This window comes from Hippopotamus amphibius, chromosome 2 (genome assembly GCF_030028045.1).
Source record: "Hippopotamus amphibius kiboko isolate mHipAmp2 chromosome 2, mHipAmp2.hap2, whole genome shotgun sequence".
Taxonomy (NCBI): domain Eukaryota; kingdom Metazoa; phylum Chordata; class Mammalia; order Artiodactyla; family Hippopotamidae; genus Hippopotamus; species Hippopotamus amphibius.
The window spans coordinates 186,435,313-186,454,292 of NC_080187.1; the positions used below are offsets into that span (position 1 = coordinate 186,435,313).

The 18,980-nt window shown below is 37.8% G+C and overlaps 1 protein-coding gene across 6 annotated transcripts in view; it reads right to left on the minus strand.

Moving 5' to 3' along the window:
• The window catches only part of UBR1 (ubiquitin protein ligase E3 component n-recognin 1), a 154,756-nt gene extending 136,297 nt beyond the window's left edge, over window positions 1–18,459 (minus strand). For all 6 annotated transcript variants that reach the window (XR_009051332.1, XR_009051331.1, XM_057721874.1 and 3 more), the window contains exon 1: window positions 18,224–18,459. Coding sequence is in view for 4 of the 6 variants with exons in the window: in XM_057721874.1 (XP_057577857.1) it covers window positions 18,224–18,304 (81 nt within the window). In the remaining 2 variants the exon portion in view is untranslated. The remainder of the gene's footprint in view (window positions 1–18,223) is intronic.
• Between the last annotated feature and the right edge of the window lie 521 nt (window positions 18,460–18,980).

An 18,980-nucleotide genomic window follows, 5' to 3' on the forward strand; every position in this document is an offset into this window, starting at 1 on the left:
GATGACCCAAAACCTATGGGATGCAGCAAAAGCAGTTCTAAGAGAGGAATTTATAGCAATACAATCCTACCTCAAGAAACAAGAAAAATCTCAAATAAAAACCTAACTTTACACCTAAAGCAACTACAGAAAGAACAAATAAAGCCCAAAGTTAGTATAAGGAGAAAAATCATAAAGATCAGAGCAGAAATAAGTGAAATAGAAACAAAAAAACAGTAGCAAATATCACTAAAACTAAAAGTTGGTTCTTGGAGAAGATAAACAAAATTGATAAACCTTTAGCCAGACTCATCAAGAAAAATAGGGAGAGGACTCAAATCAATAAAATTAGAAATGAAAAGGGAGAAGTTACAATTGACACTGCATAAATACAAAGGATCATGAGAGACAACTACAAGTACCTATATGCTAATAAAATGGACAACCTGGAAGAAATGGACAAGTTCTTAGAAAGGTACAACCTTCCAAGACTGAACCAGGAAGAAATAGAAAACATGAACAGATCAATCACAAGTAATGAAATTGAAATTGTGATTAAAAATCTTCCAACAAACAAAAGTCCAGCACCAGATGGCTTCACAGGTGAATTCTATCAAACATTTACAGAAGAGTTAACACCTATCCTTCTCAAACTCTTCCAAAAAACTGCAGAGGGAGGAACATTCCCAAACTCATTCCACGAGGCAACCATTACACTGATACCAAAACCAGATGAAGATACCACAAAAAAAGAAAATTACAGGTCACTGTCACTGATGAACATAGATGCAAAAATACTCAACAAAATACTAGCCAACAGAATCCAACAACACATTAAAAGGATCATACACCATGATCAAGTGGGATTCATCCCAGGTATGCAAGGATTCTTCAATATACACAAGTCAATCACTGTGATACACTATATTAACAAAGTGAAGAATAAAAAACCATACGATCATCTCAACAGATGCAAAAAAAGCTTTCAACAAAATTCAACACCCATTTATGATAAAAACTCTCCAGAAAGTGGGCACAGAGAGAAACTACCTAAACATAATAAAGGCTATCTATGACAAACCCACAGCAAACATTATTCTCAATGGTGAAAAACTGAGAGCATTTCCTCTAAAATCAGGAACAAGACAACATTGCCCACTCTCGCCATATTCAATGTAGTTTTGGAAGTCCTAGCCACAGCAATCAGAAAAGAAAAAGAAATAAAAGGAATCCAAATTGGAAAAGAACAAGTTAAACTGTCACTGTGCAGATGACATGATACTACACATAGAAAATCCTAAAGATGCCACCAGAAAACCACTAAAGCTAATCAATGAATTTAATAAAGTCATGAGATACAAAATTAATACTCAGAAATCTCTTGCATTCCTATATACTAACAATGAAAGATAAGAAAGAGAAATTAAGGAAACAATCTCATTTACCACTGCAACAAAACAAATAAAATACCTAGGAATAAACCTACCTAAGGAGGCAAAAACCTGTATGCAGAGAACTATAAGATACTGACGAAAGAAATCAAAGATGACAAAAGAGATGGAGAGATATACCATGTTCTTGAATTGGAAAAATCAATATTGTGAAAATGACTATACTAACCAAAGCAATCTACAGATTCAATGCAATCTCTATCAAATTACCAATGGCATTTTTTACAGAACTAGAACAAAAAGTTTTACAATCTGTATGGAAACACAAAAGATCCTGAATAGGAAAAGCAATCTTGAGAAAAAAAGAAAAGAAAAGAAAAGAAACAGAGCTGGAGGAATCAGGCTCCCTGACTTCAGACTATACTACAAAGCTATAGTAATCAAGACAGTATGGTACTTGCACAAAAACAGAAATATAGATCAATGGAACAGGACAGAAAGCCCAGAGATAAACCCTCACATATATGGTTGCCTAATCTATGACAAAGGAGGCCAGAATACACAATGGAGCAAAGACAGCCTCTTCAATAACTGGTGCTGGGAAAACTGGACAGCTACATGGAAAAGAATGAAATTAGAACACTCCCTAACACCATACACAAAAATAACTCAAAATGGATTAAAGACCTCAATGTAAGGCCAGACACTATAAAGTTCTTAGAGGAAAACATAGGCAGAACACTCTTTGACAAAAATCGCAGCAAAATCTTTTCTGACGCACCTCCTAGAGTAATGAGAATAAAAACAAAAATAATCAAATGGGACCTAATTAAACTTAAAAGCTTTGCACAGCAAAGGAAACCATAAACAACACGAAAGACAACCCTTAGAATGGGAGAAAGTGTTTGCAAACGAAGCAACTGACAAAGGATTAATCTCCAAAATATACAAACAGCTTATGAAGGTCAATATCAAAAAAAACAATGCAATAAAAAAATCGGCAGAAGACCTAAATAGACATTTCTCCAAAGAAGACATATGGATAGCCAACAAACACATGAAAAAAATGCTCAACATCACTATTAGAGAAATGCAAATCAAAACTACAATGAGATATTACCTCACACCAGTCAGAATGGCTACCATTATAAAGTCTACAAACAATAAATGCTGGAGAGGGTGTGGTGAAAAGGGAAGCCTCTTGTACTGTTGGTGGGAATGCAAATTGATACAGCCACTGTGAAGAACAGTATGGAGATTCCTTAAAAAACTGAAAATAGAACTACCATGTGACCCAACAATCCCACTAGTGGGCATATACCCAGAGGAAATCATAATTCAAAAAGACATATGCACTCCAATGTTCATTGCAGCACTATTTACAATAGCCAGGATATGGAAACAACCTAAATGTCCATCAACAGAGGAATGGATAAAGATGTGGTACATACATACAATGGAATATAGCCATAAAAAGGAACAAAATTGGGGCATTTGTAGAGACATGGATGGACCTAGAGACTGTCACACAGAGCGAAGTAAGTCAGAAAGAGAAAAACAAATATTGTATATTAACACATACAGGTATGGAATCTAGAAAAATGGTACAGATCAACCGGTTTGCAAGGTAGGAATAGAGATACAGATGGGAACCAAGGGGGGTAAGTGGGGGTGGTTGGGGTGGGATGAATTGGGTGACTGGGATTGACATATACACATTAATATGTATAGAATAGATAATAAGAAAAAATATCAAATTGCACACTTTAAATATCAGTTTATTATATACCAACTATATCTCAATAAAACTCAGTTTAAAAGGGAAAAAAACCAATATATAAAAATCAACTGTATTTCTATATACTAGCAACAAAAAATTGGAAAACGAAATTTTTAAAATAGCATTTACAGGGACTTCCCTGGTTGCGCAGTGGTTAAGACTGAGCTCCCAATGCAGGGGGCCTGGGTTCAATCCCTGGTCAGGAAACTAGATTCCACATGCATGCCACAACTACGAGTTCACATGCTGCAACTAAGGAGCCTGTGAGCTGCAACTAAGGAGCCTGCCTGCCACAACTAAGACCTGGCACAACCAACCAACCAAATAAATAAATAAATAAATAAATAAATAAATAAATAAATAATTTTAAAAACAGCATTTACGGTAGCATCAAAAACACAAAATATTTGAGAATTAACTTAATAAAGATTATGAAAAGCCCGTACACTGAAAACTACTAAATGTTATTGGGAAAAATTTGTAAAACATCTAAAAAAATGAAGAGCTACATCACGTTCAGTGCTTACAAAATTCAATATTGTTAAGATGTCTATACCTCCTAAACTGATCTACAGATTCTACACAATCCCAGGAAGCTTTCTTGTAGAAACTGAAAAGCTGATTCTAAAATGAATATGGAGGGGAAATTCCCTGGTGGTCCAGTGATTATGACTCGGTCCTTTCAGTGCCATGGCCCGGGTTCAATCCCTGGTCAGGGAACTAAAATCCTACAAGCTGCACAGCACAGCCAAAAAAAAAAAAAAAAAAAGGAATATGGAAATGTAAAGGAATTAGAAGAGACAACACTACCTGATTTTAGGACATACTATAAAGATACACTAATTGAAACAGCGTGGAATTAACACTGAAATATATATATTTATCAATGGAACTAAGAGTTCAAAAATGAATCCACACACATATAGTCAATTGATTTTTTAAAAGGAACCAACATAATTTTAAAAAGACAGCATTTTCAAAAACTGGTGCAGGAGTAATTAGATATTCTTATGGGAAAAAATGAACTTCAACCTATACTTCACACCATATCCACAAATTAATTTGAAATGGATTACGAATTTAAATATAAAAACTAAAACTGTAAAAAGCCTTAACAAAAAAATAGGAGAAAACTCTTTGACATCCTACGGGCAGGCAAAGATTTCTTGGACAAGGCAGAAAAAAGCACTAACCAAAAAAAAACAAAAACGGATAAAATGGACTTCAAATTAAAACCTTCTGTTCCTCAAACTGAACATGAGTAACTGGTATCCAATTCTGCTACTCACTGTGCATTTTTTAAATTTTTCATACAACCAAATAGTGAAAGATGAATTTTAGAACAGATCTATATTAATAAGAACATGCCCCGGGGCTTCCTAGGTGGCGCAGTGGTTAAGAATCCGCCTGCCAATGCAGAGGACATGGGTTCGATCCCTGCTCCAGGAAGATCCCACATGCCACGGAGAAACTAAGCCCGTGTGCCAAAAAAAAAAAAAAGAACATGCCCCTACTTCCTAAATCTAGCTACCCCTTCCATGAAATTACACAGAAGTAGGAGACAACTAACAAGTATATTATCATATATTAACCCAACCTGCCAACAGGGCATAGGGTACTCACCCACAGCTATCTATGGTGGCTAAGGTCTTGGCCCTTTTGGCACAGGAACACCCTTGTCCCAAGATGTGAGACTGACTATTCATGCCATTGGGCAGTGTTATCTAGGCAAAAATTATCAAGAGGATGAATGAATTCCAGAAAATAATAATAGGTATGGAAAAATAGGACTCTTCAGTCTGTAAAAACAAAGGCTAGATAACATTTATAAAATCATAAAGAGTTTTGACAAGGTAAACATATCTTAGAGTAAATTAACAGGTGCCCCTTGAAGTGTTAAAAAACAATTTTCAGGGCAAAGAAGAGGAATCAGAATTCTATTCAGCTATGATAAACTCATAAAACTTGTCTAAGGAGTTTTATAAGCTAACATATAATTAGAATTAAGAATTTACATGGGGGAGGGATAAACTGGGAGATTGGGATTGACATATACACACTACTATATATAAAAATAGATAACTAATAAGAACCTACTGTACAGCACAGGGAACTCTACTCAATACTCTGTAATGGCCTACATGGGAAAAGAATCTAAAAAAAGAATGGATATATGTATATGTATAACTGATTCACTTCACTGTACACCTGAAACTAACACAACATTATAAATCAACTATACTCCAATAAAAATTAAAAAAAACAAAAAGAATTTACATAGAGTCCCATCACAGGTAACTAAGGAAGGTTACAGATATTTGATTATATATAAGGCTTTCTGAGTTTGCTCTCCTGAAGCTCAATATGCCTCCATAAACAAGTTCAACTCAATAAAAATTTATGTAAAGTTTTATGTTAAAAGTATTTGACACGCTTCCTAGGTGGCGCAGTGGTTAAGAATCCATCTGCCAATGCAGGCGACAAGGGTTCAGGCCCTGGTCCAGGAAGATCCCACGTGCTGAGGGGCAACTAAGCCTGTGCACCACAACTACTGAGCCTGCGCTCTAGAGCCCATGAGCCACAACTATTGAGCCTGTGTGCCTCAACTACTGAAGCCCACGCACCTAGAGCCTGTGCTCCACGAGAGAAGCTACCGCAATGAGAAGCCCACGCACACTAGGAAGAGTAGCCCCTGCTCACCTCAACTAGAGAAAGCCCGTGTGCAGCAATGAAGACCCAAGGCAGCCAACAAACAAATAAATGAAAGAAAATAAGATTTTTTTAAAAAGTATTTGATATTTTTTTCTTATTAGTAATGCCATATATACATTACTAATAAGAAAAAAAATCAAATGGTACACTTTAAATATATGCAGTTTATTGTATGTCAATTATATCTCAATAAAAGTCCTTAAAAAAAAGTATTGTAGAAATTAAATTAGCGTATTGTCTCAGAAGGACAATTTGATAGTTTTTAAAAAATTTTAATTTATATAACCTTTGACCCAGATATTCCCACTTCTAACAATTTGTTCCTCAGATAAACTCAAATATGTAAAAAGAAATACATACAAGTATTTTAGTTACAGCATTATTTATAATAATAAAAGACAGGAAACAATCTAAATGCCCCATACGAAGAGTTGAATAAATCATGGTATGTAAATTCAACGCAGTCATTATAAAAAAAGGGGGAGGGTGCACATGTAGTGACATGGACATTCTTCAAGTTATATTGTTAAATAAAAAACAAAAGGTACAGAACGATCAGTATTGTATGCTACCATTTATAAAGGAAAAAGGGAAGAGAATGAAGAGAAGGAGATATGCTTACATTAGAGTACATGCTTACATTTGAGTAGAAAATCTCCGAAAGGATTCAAAATACATGGTTAACAGTGGAAAGAGCCCTGTATTTATTTTTCACTCTAAACCCATTTTTACTATTTCAATTTTTTACTACATATGTTATCTATTAGAAATCATTTCAAAGCTTTTTCAGTCTACACATTTCATGTACAAAGTTATTCATAATGGGGGCGGGGAGACCCTGAATGTCCATCAATAGGAGAATAGCTTAAAGACATGGTGGAATCTATCATTTAGCCACACCTGCCCAACTGTGAAAAGATATATATTTATTCCATCGTCACCACTATGTCACTTGTAACTGTGAAAAAACAAAGTCCACCTAAATGTCTATCAATAAAGGTCCACCCATACCATTCTATGCAGTCAGAATGCCATAAAATACTGTAGACTGAAAAAAGCAAGTTTTAAATAATATAATTTCATTTTTGTAAAAAAAAAAAAAAACTAAATTATATTTACTTTATACATTTCTACAAATTTGAGTATCCTAATTCAGCATACCTACATGTACATATATATACAGATATGTGTACAGATATGTTTCCTAAACATAGAATAAGTATCTAGAAAGAGAAACATCAAACTGTTTACAGTGGTTACATAGAGAAAAGGAACTTGGGAGAGAGTCTAAGAATGTTCTCTTTTTACTTTAAACAATGTTTCACCTTGTTTGACAAGTGTCAATATTCCTGTAATCAAGGGGAGAGAAAAAAACCACTGTAAAAAAACTATAGGATATACACCCATTTAAAATGATGTCAAATATGCAACACTGTGAAGCAACTAGACTGCAATAAAAATCAATTTAAAAATTTTTAATAAAATAAAATGATGCCAAATAGTCTCAAAGTATCTCCCTTGAAGATACTTATCTACAAAGGGAAACCACAGTAACTATGAAGTGAAGAAACCCTGCAGATACCAACTTAACCAAGTAATTAAGATAACTATCACCAGTAACAAGAAATACTGATATCAAGAATTCCTTAATATTATGCACTGAGAAGGATATGGTACCATTTTTGTGTTATTCTTGCCAAAAATGTACACCCTCATTCCAAACTTAAGAAAACATAAAACCCAAATTGAAGAACATTGTACAAAATAACTGCTCAATATTCTTAAGCAGTCACGTCAAGATCCTGAAGAATAAAGAAAGACCAAGCCACTGCTACAAACTGGAAGGAGACTATGGAGAAGCTGACACTGTTGCATGCTGGAAGAGACAAACAGGTGGGATGTAAGGTGGGATCCTCAATAGGATCCTGGAACAGAAGAAGGGCATTAGTAGGAAAACTGGTAAAATTTGAATAAGGTCTGTCATTTAGTAGCAATATTAATTTCCTATCCCTAATAATTGTACTATGCTTATGTGAGATGTTAACATTAGGGGATGCGGCAGTGAGAGATATAAGAGAACTGTTTGTGCTATTTTTTTAAGTTTTCTGAAAGTCCAAAATGAGTTCAAAATATGAAGTTAGAAAAAAAGAACTGACACTGAAAATGTCTATGTCCATCTAATGGAAAGGCATTAAAGATACACAGTACATATTAAAGTAGGTTACAAAACAGTAGGTATAAAATCTCATTTTGGTTATATATTATACATATTAACATGGGGAAAAAATTAGGAGGAATATATACCAAAATGTTAACAGTAGTGGGTAGTAGGATTTTAGCATATTTTCATGGAATCTGTATGTTTGCTTACCTAATATGAACAATAACCTTACAGTGATTCCACATTTGGGGAGTAACTTTTTAACTGTAAAATTTAAAATATTTTACTAAAACCTTTTTTTAAAAAGTGAACTACACCTTCCAATATTCTAACTCCAACTTTTCTAGGGTACTCACAAACCAACAACTTGTATTCTCTGCATACTTGGCAACACCTGTAACTAGCATTTAACGTTCTATGGTGTACCTGAGGCTCTTTTCTTCAAACAGCGCTAAGGAAAAAAAAATCCTATATATTCAGTCCTATACAACAAGCAAAAACCTTTTTCTGTCCTACCTAATTATGGTAGGCACACAACTAGTTTCTGTTCTAGTTTTCAAGAATATTTTCAAGAACATGAGAAACTTGAGAACCACCAAAAACCTAAGGAATCTATTCTGGTTCAAGTCCTTCATTTAAAACTGAGTCACAAGGAAAAAGTAAACTGGCTTGTTCAAGACTGAATACTAACTATCAGGGTCAGGAATAGAACTTGGGTATCCTGACTCCCAGAGTTCAGTGTTCATTCTACTTAACCAAATATAAATACAAAATTCTTCTAAATTTACCCTTAAGACTTGCTCAATTTCACTTTAACAGTAGAATAGGGACTTCTCTGGTGGCGCAGTGGTAAACAGTCCACCTGCCAATGCAGGGAACACAGGTTTGAGCCCTGGTTCAGGAAGATCCCCCATGCCACAGAGCAACTAAGCCCGGGTGCCACAACTACTGAGCCTGAGCTCTAAAGCCCACAAGCCACAACTATTGAGCCTGCATGCCACAGCTACTGAAGCCTGCATGCCTAGAGCCTGTGCTCCACAAGAAAAGCCACTGCAATGAGAAGTCCACACACCACAATTAAGAGTAGCGCCCACTCACCACAACTAGAGAAAGCCCATGAACAGCAACAAAGACCCAACACAGCCAATAAGTTTTTTTTTTAATAGTAAAACAAAAAACAAAGCTTTGCCTTCTTTTTAACTTTTCCCTCTAAATGAAGCCTCTTTTAAAAATTTTTTTATTTGTTTTTATTTTATTTATTTTGCCTGCATTGGGTCTTTGTTGCTGTATGTGGGCTTTCTCTAGTTGCAGTGAGCAGGGGGCTACTCTTCCATGCGGTGTGTGGGCTTCTCCATGCTGTGGCTTCTCTTGTTGCGGAGCACAGGCTCTAGACACGTGGGCTTCAGTACTTGTGGCTCTGCGGCTCTAGAGCACAGGCTCAGTAGTTGTGGTGTGCAGGCTTAGCTGCTCCATGGTACGTGGGATCTTCCCAGACCAGGGATCGAACCCATGTCTCCTGCACTGGCAGGTGGATTCTTAACCACTGTGCCACCAGGGAGGCCCCTAAATGAAGCCTCTTTTGCTAACAACTGCCTAACATTCCTGGATACCACTAACTATTTTTAAATTATATCTGTCATTACATGTCTCAGTCTGAGGAACTAATATTTTAAAATGTTATCTTTATATAATTGGTTGATTTGGACAGAATGTCTGGGTATCAATGCCTTCAATGCCCTCTCCACTGACCTTACCACTATCTCTCTATTCTTCCACCTCTCCCGACCTTAGCTGTCCGTTAACGTCCATTTAGTTCACAGCCCACCTCCATGAACATGTCACTGAGCGATCTAAGAAAATTTCTCTCCCCTGTAACTCCAATACAGCACTTATTAAAGAAGGTACTTATTCAGTATCTATACCTTTGCCAGATAACATTAAAGGTACACACCTTTAAATGTGTACATTGAGCCTCTTCAACCAGATTGTCAGCTCCCTGAGGGAAGGAACTTTCCTTCCAAATCCTTGTATACCCATAAGCCTATCTCAAGCACTTAACAAAAGTTCTCAGTCATTGCTGAAAGTTATGGACTTCTTGCTAGAGAACAAAGCAAATGATAACATTAAGCCTTCTAAAACTGTATACAAAATTCTTACAGGAGATAAAAGTACAACTAGATTGCTTCACAAAAATTTTTTCCTAGATGACTACCACAAGTATGAAAAAAAAATTTTCGACTAAGATTTCTGTCTTTTTTTTTTTTTCCAGATAAGAAAAGCTATACAGGATGTATTTTACTGGGTGACATGTTCAGGAATTACTGGTGACTGGAGTAGGTTTGATTTTGTTCTTTGGTTGGTTGCTTTTAGTATTTTCTCCAATTTGGGACATGATTAAATTAAGAATTTTTAATTTTCATGCTCAGGGGAATAAAAATCTTTTTTCAACCTTTGGACTTAAGGGATGACTTTTCCAATTGACTGTTCTGTGAAAACAAGTTCTCACAACATTTAAATTCCCAAACATTCCAAACATTTTCCTCATCCCCATGGAGATTAAAAAATATGTTTTCAACTCTGACCCAGGGACTGGGATGCTTGTTTGGGAACAACAGTCTGAAAACGGAACTTACTTTAGTATAGTTCCTTTTGTTCAAATCACAACTTACCCTTCCTTAGATAACTGATAGACACCTACAGACCCTTCAGAGGGCCTTTATTCTGTTTCTAATTTCCCTGTTTAGAGGCATAGCAAAATCTGGAGGCTGTAGAATTGCTCATAGCAAGTACTAGATTAGTAATTGGAGCACCTCCAGGCACCAAAAAATCTTTTGGTTATACTAATTTTTTTTGTAATACCATTTGACAGATTTTATGAAGTTTAAAAGCAAGCAAACAACAAAAACCCTTGTGCACCCACTTATCCCATAGGGAAACCCTGTCTAAAACACATCTGATAATCAGCTCCCTAAGCCTATCTGAACACTTCCTCTCAGCCCACTTCCATTCTTACAGCTCATAATTAAATCAAAATCTACCTTCCTGTAACTTTTATCCTATGCTGCCTGAAATAATTCAATACAAATTACTCTGCTCTTTCACCCAACAACTTATTAAATAAATGAAGATAAGTATTATGTCTCTCATTAGTCTTTTTATTCCAAGGATAAACTGGAACGTAGAAACTAAAGAAATCTGTTCATTCTTAGAAATGAAATTTAGCCATCCCTAATGACATGGTATCCAGACTACTCTCCATGTTAATTACTCTTTCATAGAACATCCATAATGTGCCTCTGTACAGAGGAGTGGGGCTGTTTATTACCTTTCTTATCCAGGACACAAAACTGCTTTTAAAAAATGGATTTTTTGTTTGTTTGTTTGGTAGCCACATCACATTATGACTTAGTGAGTTTGCAGAAAACTAAAACCTTCAAATCATTCACATACAAGAGACCTAGTCCTACACACAAATACTTAGACCTACACTTTCCTTTCATGGCAATTAAATTCCACCTTGTTAGTTTTAATGCAAAGTTTAGCCTAAGGAGATTTTGCGTGGTGTGTCCTATAACATATAGGTCCTATAGTATATCTGTTAAGCCTTGTGTTGTCTGTACACATAATAAGTCTACTAAGTCTTCATGGCATTGATAAAATTAGCCAGAATCAAACATAGAGTAGTGTGACAAACAAGGCCCCTCTCTCTTCTTTCCTGCTGAGATAATATACATCCATACATGCTGTCAGAATTTAGTTTTGGAAAACATCCCATCCCTCCTAAGCCCTTTTCTTCCTTTTTTCTCTGACCATAGGCTCATGCTCCAATTTCCTGAGCTCTCTGCGAAGTCTCTGGATGAATAAAATCTGGTTTCCTACACTACTGGATACATATCTCATATTCTATTTCTACTGTATTGAATAAATATTTCCAAACCAACTAAAATTCTTTCTTAGATTGCAAGGCAGAGTATGTGTATATAAAAACATGAATGGATAAATTAACAGATTTTTCCTCCTGCTAAAGTCATCTCTATCTTAGCCAACAATACCAAAAGTTCAAAGGACTTTTTTTTTTGGGCTGCATTGGGTCTTCGTTGCTGCTCACGGGCTTTCTCTAGTTGTGGTGAGCAGGGGCTACTCTTTGTTGCGGTGCATGGGCTTCCTGGTGTGGTGGCTTCTCTTGTTGCAGAGCATAGGCTCCAGCTGAGTGGGCTTCAGCAGTTGCAGCATGCAGGCTCAGAAGTTGTGGCACACGGGCTCAGTAGTTGTGACTCGCAGACTCTACAGTGCAGGCTCAGTAGCTGTGGCGCACGGGCTTAGTTGCTCCGTGGCATGTGGGATCTTCCCGGACCAGTGATTGAACCCATGTCCCCTGCACTGGCAGGCGGATTCTCAACCACTGTGCTACTAGGGAAGTCCCCAAAGGGCTTTTAAAAGGTAGTCCATAAAGACATATTAAGTGGTTATAACCCCACTCCTCCAAACAAGTCAAACAGATTTCGTTCTGAAGAATAGCATTAAGTAAACTATTAGAAGGAGAATTACATTCAAGCGATTAAAAGCAGACTCCATTCTGGACAGGGTCTATGGTCATTCCTGGATAGTAAGCAGGCACTTAGGGAAGCACAATAACTCTTCTGGGGTCTTTCAATAGCATTTATTTAGTACAGCGTATTTCCATAAGTACTTAGCTTACTACAGGGTGTAACAACATTTAAAAAAAAAAAAAAGCTGTACCAAGCGCTTTAAAAAAAGAAACTCATCAAATAACTTTTGTTTCTTCAATAGGAGGCATGTTAACCAGAATATCTTAGAACATATAGGAGTTCATACGGATCACTTGGGACTAAAGAGGTCTTAATAGTTTGTGTTAAGCCATCTGAATTAAAAGTTTAGAGAAAACTGTTTCACAGAGCACAACATATGATTAACACCTTCAAAGAAATCTGAGGTAACCCTCAAAGCCAGCACACACAAAGAAAGCATGGGCAGGATACTGCACTGGTTCATCCTGCATCACTGACATATACACATATCCACCCAGACAGACTCTCTATGCAGTACTGAAGACAAAAATCTCTTTATTTGCAGGACAATGTCTGTTATTAAACATAAGCAGTCAGTCTCAAGCACCAGCTCATCTACACTAAATTACTAGCAGGACTGAAGCTGTCATACTTGACTTGCAGTTTTAGAAACTTCACTTCATCTGACTCTACAGCATTTGGTACTGAAAATCAGAATTTTCCCTAGCTGCCTACAATAGAAATTAGGAAACGCTGATGAAAAAATAACAGGCACTAGGCCCTGGTATAATCTGGTAACAAAGCACTTGAGTCAAGACTCTAGAGACTTAGGTTTTCATTCTTGTTTTCTCACTGTGTTCTTACTACAGAAAGCTGTGCTCTGACCTAAAATAATAATAGAGATACAAATTTCTAAGGCAAATCACCTCCACTGAAAATAGCATATAATTTCCCACTCCTTCCTTTATAGTGCAGTATTTTAAAGTCAACTATCAAAAGACTATGTTATCTTTTAAAGATTCCCTACACACGAGACTATAGATAATTTTTCCTTGATTTTCATAATGATTATTGCACAAATATAACAATATTAAACATTTTTTAAAAAAACCTAAAATCCCCCCATTTTGGGGGGATAACTGATATCACAGTTATATATATCACAAAGATAACTTTGGGAGTAATAGAAATGTTCTATATCCCTATGTGGTGGTAGTCATACAGGTGTGTACATCTGTCAAAACTCATCAATCAAGCGCTTAAAATGCATGCATTTTATGTACCTAAATTATACCTCCATAATGTTGATGTTTTTAAAACCCTCCCAACTCAATTTTAAATGTTTTAGCCTCATTATCTCTTAACTTCTTCAACTCCCATTACCTTCACCTCCACTTACATATCCTCACTCATTCATTCATTAAAATTCACACACAAAAATTTTGAAGCAATATGCTAGGTACTGGAGGTACAGATGTGAAACAAGAAACATTTCATGCTCTCAAGGAGTTTACTGTCTAAAAGGACAGACAAACACTAAACAGGTAATGCTGAGTACAGCCTGAGACATGCTACATACACCAGGAGTATGGAAAAGGGTGCTATAGGAATGCGTAGTGGTGGATCTAACCTGGCTCCACCACCACAAAAACCTGATGTGCCTCCATGTTCTCAAACACCCAAACTCCCCTTTCTGACCATAACCTTCAGTCCTGCCACTTATGTCAATAACATAACCTTTAATACCTCAAATCCCACCAATTCTCCCAGAATTCCTGTTTTTGCTTTTCTTACCTCCCTGTTCATCCTAGATTCCAAGGTTAGCCATTACTCTAATATGCCCCTTCATTCTCTCCTCCCATCTTCCATTCACAATTTCCATCCCCCGACCACTATCAATCTTGCTAAAATAAATCACTGATGTTGATTCTCAGTTACTCACTAGAAGTATGTAAATGTCTGCTGTATCAAGCATATACCAGGATAGATCAGTGAACAAGTCAGACACGATCCTTGCCTTCATGGAGCTTACATTCTGATAGGAGAAACAGACATTTAAATAAATAAAGACAGTACAGTAATTACAGATTGTAATAAGTGCAGTGGAGGAAATAAACAGGGTGATTTGACAGAGAATGATAAGAAAAACTAATCTCTTAGACGAGGTAAGTAACAAGAAAAAGCAGAGAAAAACTCTATGAAAAAAGAACAGTGAGTAAAGGCACAGGCCCTGAAATAAGAGAGCACTTGGGCTTATTTTAGAAGCTAGGGTGGCTAAAAGTGAATGAAGAGAAAGTAACAGAAAATAAGGTAAGATGGAGGGGTGGGATCAGGCAGGATCCTGAAGAACCTGTAATTAGTTTAGATTTTATTCCAAGTAGATGGGAAACCACTGAAGGATTAAGGCAGGAGACTGACATGATCTGATTCAGTCTTAAAAAGATTTGTCTGGTTGCTCTGTGGAGAATGGACTGGAAGAGGGCAAAAACAGAAGCTAAGAGACCAGTTAAAAGGCCACTGCAGTTGCCTAGGCAACAGATGGTGGGTAGGACGAGAGAGATGGAGTGGAGAAAGAGAGAAATGTTTGTGTTCAGGAGCTATTACGGAAGTGTCATCTACTGAGACAGGAATAACAAAACTTGATCTGTCTCCCTTCTTTGTCCCCCCAAAACCTGGTCTTTCCTCAGTATATGACACAGCCAGTCTTCCTTTTTCCCTCATGCCTAATCCATAAACAAATCTCTCTACTTTTACCATACTTCCAAAATCTCTCTCAAATCCATCCACTTCTCTTCATCTCCAATGATATCGCTTTAGTACAAACCACCAGCAACTATGGCTTGGTTACTGTAGAAACTTCCTAACTGTTCCTCCGTTTGAAACACTTTTCAGACATCCAAGTGGATGTGTCAAGTAGGCAGCTGGACCTGTGATTGTGGAGCTCAGAAGTGAGATGACCCAGAGATATAAATTTGGGAACTGAATGAATACAGATGGTATTTAGAGCCACAGAACTGGATGAAATCACATGGGCAGAGGATGTAGACAGGGAAAAGAAAAGAGTTTAGTACCACACCAGGCGGCATCTTTTGAGATGGACTTAAGTAAGAAAATCCAGTTAATGAAGACAGAAGGCAGAAGTTCTGTCAGACCACTCCACATACTATGAATTCCCAATTTTTCTCAGTCTTCACCTTCCAAGACCCAATGAATCACCCTTTCCTAGAAACTACACCCTATGACACTGCACTACTCTTACCTCCTACCTGCTTGGCTGCTCTCTTTCTAAGTCCTTCCTCCACTGTCTCTCCCTGGAATTCAATCATTCCTGTCTTCCTCGCTTCTCCCTCTCTTCCTCCCTCCGTCTCTGTGTGACTGTCTCTTTCTCTCTGTGTACGTATAAACACACACATACACAGCCTTTCCTCCTCATAGATCTTAACCATCCCTGCAACCTCAACTGTCAACTCTATGCTGAGAATTTCCAAATGTTTCTGGCTAAGTCTTACTCTAAGTGTGGCCCACAAACCAGGACTTCATTTGCAGGGCGTGCTTGTGAAAATGCAAATTCTCAGACCCCACCCTAGACCTAAAGAATCAATTCCTAATTATTCTTAAGCAAAGGCTCTTCCAATAAACATCCAATAATTCACATCTAGTATTTCACTATAATTGTAGGTTATGTGATGTCAGGAATTTGAGAGACTTCATGCCTGTTGATTGAAATATGACAGAAAAAAAATGACCTGGGGTGTAAGAAGAAAGTTTGATTTAAGAATAACAGAAACTATAATTACCCAGGGACTAGACTCTAATGGAATTGTTAAGATTTCTTAAACCTCTGTAACTGTCCCATATTTACTATTTTTGTTTTCCCCTGCCTCCCAATGGTGATTTAAAATTCAAATCATTCAAATGTTAAAGAATCTCTGAGCTTGCTTTGCTTAATCAAAAAGAAGTAGTAAACTGGAAAGCCAGTATCTTACTCCATTGTCAGGATAAAACTGAAGATGGTATTTTTAAAAAGAATAGGAAAGTAGTAAAATGTCTGGAGTCCTAAAATAGATAAGAGTGATCCAAGCCAAAAAGTGATCGGGAGCCTCACCAGTCACAGGTCTTCATTCACTTACATCACCCTACCTTGTATTAAAATTTGAGCACTTGTCTTATCTGTGTCTCTACAGTGTGAGTTACCTGAGGCTATTACACTTCTCTTGTCATCTACCTATTTTCCTGCAAAACCCAAAACCTTGCCCAAAGAAATCTAATATTGAAAAGTTTGCAACATAATTCTAGCTGGATTACTGTACTATTATCTCCAATTCCAAATACGATCCAGACTGAGGATTTTTTGTACCACCTGGAAGGAATTAATATATCAAAGCTTTAAATAAACACTAATCATCTTTAGCAATACAAAATTACAATATCACTTCGGACCACAGCACAGTTTCTCCACTCCCTAGAAGATGTAAAAGCACAGCTTTACATTAAGACCAGATGTTTTAGCTGCTTCTAAAGTTTCCCTATCTTCTCATTTCTTATCATCTCAAACACATGGTTCCCCCTTCAATACCATGAAATGAGGTTGAACTGCTACTTGGGGTAGAGGATGGATGCAAGCACTGCCCCAGTTGATGGCCAAACCCTTAGTCCAACTCCTTCCCCACCTGATTTCTATCTCCCAGCCAGTCTCTTCAGTCCCTGAGGTGGACTCATGTCTGTAGCTCACTCTGTTCTCTCATAAAACAATGCCCAAGTGTCTGCAGGGTTAAAATACTTCAAAAACGCTTTTATTAAAACTACAAACCAAAGAAACTTCAGAAAGAGGTGTATATACCACACTTTTCTATATGCACCAATAAAGATAAATCTTCACATCATGCAGTGACCAATATTTGAATATTTTCTATATACCTCCCCACTAAGTGCCTGGGGACATCCGGAACTTTCCCTAATGTTGTCCCCTACCTCTTATCCTCCTCAGTCAGCTTTCTCCCTGTAGTCAGACTACTGAGTTAAATTTACTAACTCTCTCTGCTTTCCCTTTTTTTCCTCCTAAAATACAAGGGCAAAGTGTAGATTCCGATATTAATTAATGGTATCGCTCTGACTTCAAATGTCTGAAAGTCTCTTCTTCACCTTCAAAAAGCAAAGACAGATGACGAGTTTCTCCACTGAGGATTAGGCCTGGGTTCTCATGATACTACAACGAAGGACTACAACTCCTACACCCCATATCTTGACATGAGTTGACAGAGACAGCATTCCCTGTCACTATCAAGCCCCACCCAGCCACCTATGCAATACAACACTAGGTGCTGCGCCCTAGACTCCTGTCGTCATGAGGGGTTAACACTGCGTCTATCGGAAAATGGCTCTTCCTCCAAACCCCCACACCAGACCATCTAATAACATTACCAGTTCTACTTCAGGATAGAGAAATGCTTGAACTCGTCATGGCTAACTAATGACAAAGTCATTATACACCGTAGACTTGGCTGGCAGGAATATGGGTGATGACTAACTTTTTATTCTGTGGCTTCCTTCCAGATCAATCCATACGACTCCCCCTCCCCAGAGCCACCATAAGGGGTGAAGCCCCATATCCTCCTAAGCGTGGTAGGGAGGGACTCGTGGGGACAAAAGGGACTAGCCTCCAGGGACTTACAGACGCCAGTCGTTGAGGGGTCTGGGGCAACTCCGTGCTGACTTCCATCCTCTCTGCGTCCCCAGCCTCCTCGTCCGCCATCTTGAGGGAAACTGACGCCCGCAGTGCCAGACCCCCCGTCGGAGGCGAGCGGAAACCTGTGGCCGGTCCCAGAGACGAGGGGCGACACTTTTACGACGGCCCCTTAAGTCGGGTTTGACGCAGAATCGAAGGGCGGCTTCCGGTCCGCTTCCCGGAAGCAGGCGTCACAGCCTGTGCGGCTGTTTCTTCCCCTAATTTCTTAGTCACAGTGCTTGGTGGCTGAGTAGTTGTAAAGCTGGTTTCGGTGCTGGGAACTGTTGCTTCTACGAGGTAAAAAACAAATTCAGCGTCCATTGTGAAAGGAAGAAAACTGTCGGGACTAAGTGAGAACCTGCTCCTGTTTTTTTCTGGTCAGGTTGTTGTTGTGGGTGTGTTTTGCCTGCCGAAGTACCTGCTTTGGTTCCCCAAAGGCCACAAATGAAAAAATACTCAGGGATAAGCTATCTTTAGGAATGTAGCCTGTGGGCACTTGCACATGCGCGCAAGAAAGCTTGGGCCCCAGCAGTTCTTGGGAGAGGTGGTGTAGAAATAACGAAAAGTTGGAAACATCGGTAGACAAAAGAAGAAATAAACGTGGTAATCCGTGTTATGGAACATCATGTAGCTCTTAGAAAGAACAAAAGAGTTTTGTGTGAAAAGATAAATTAAGTGGGAGGAAAAAGCAATTAAGTTGCCA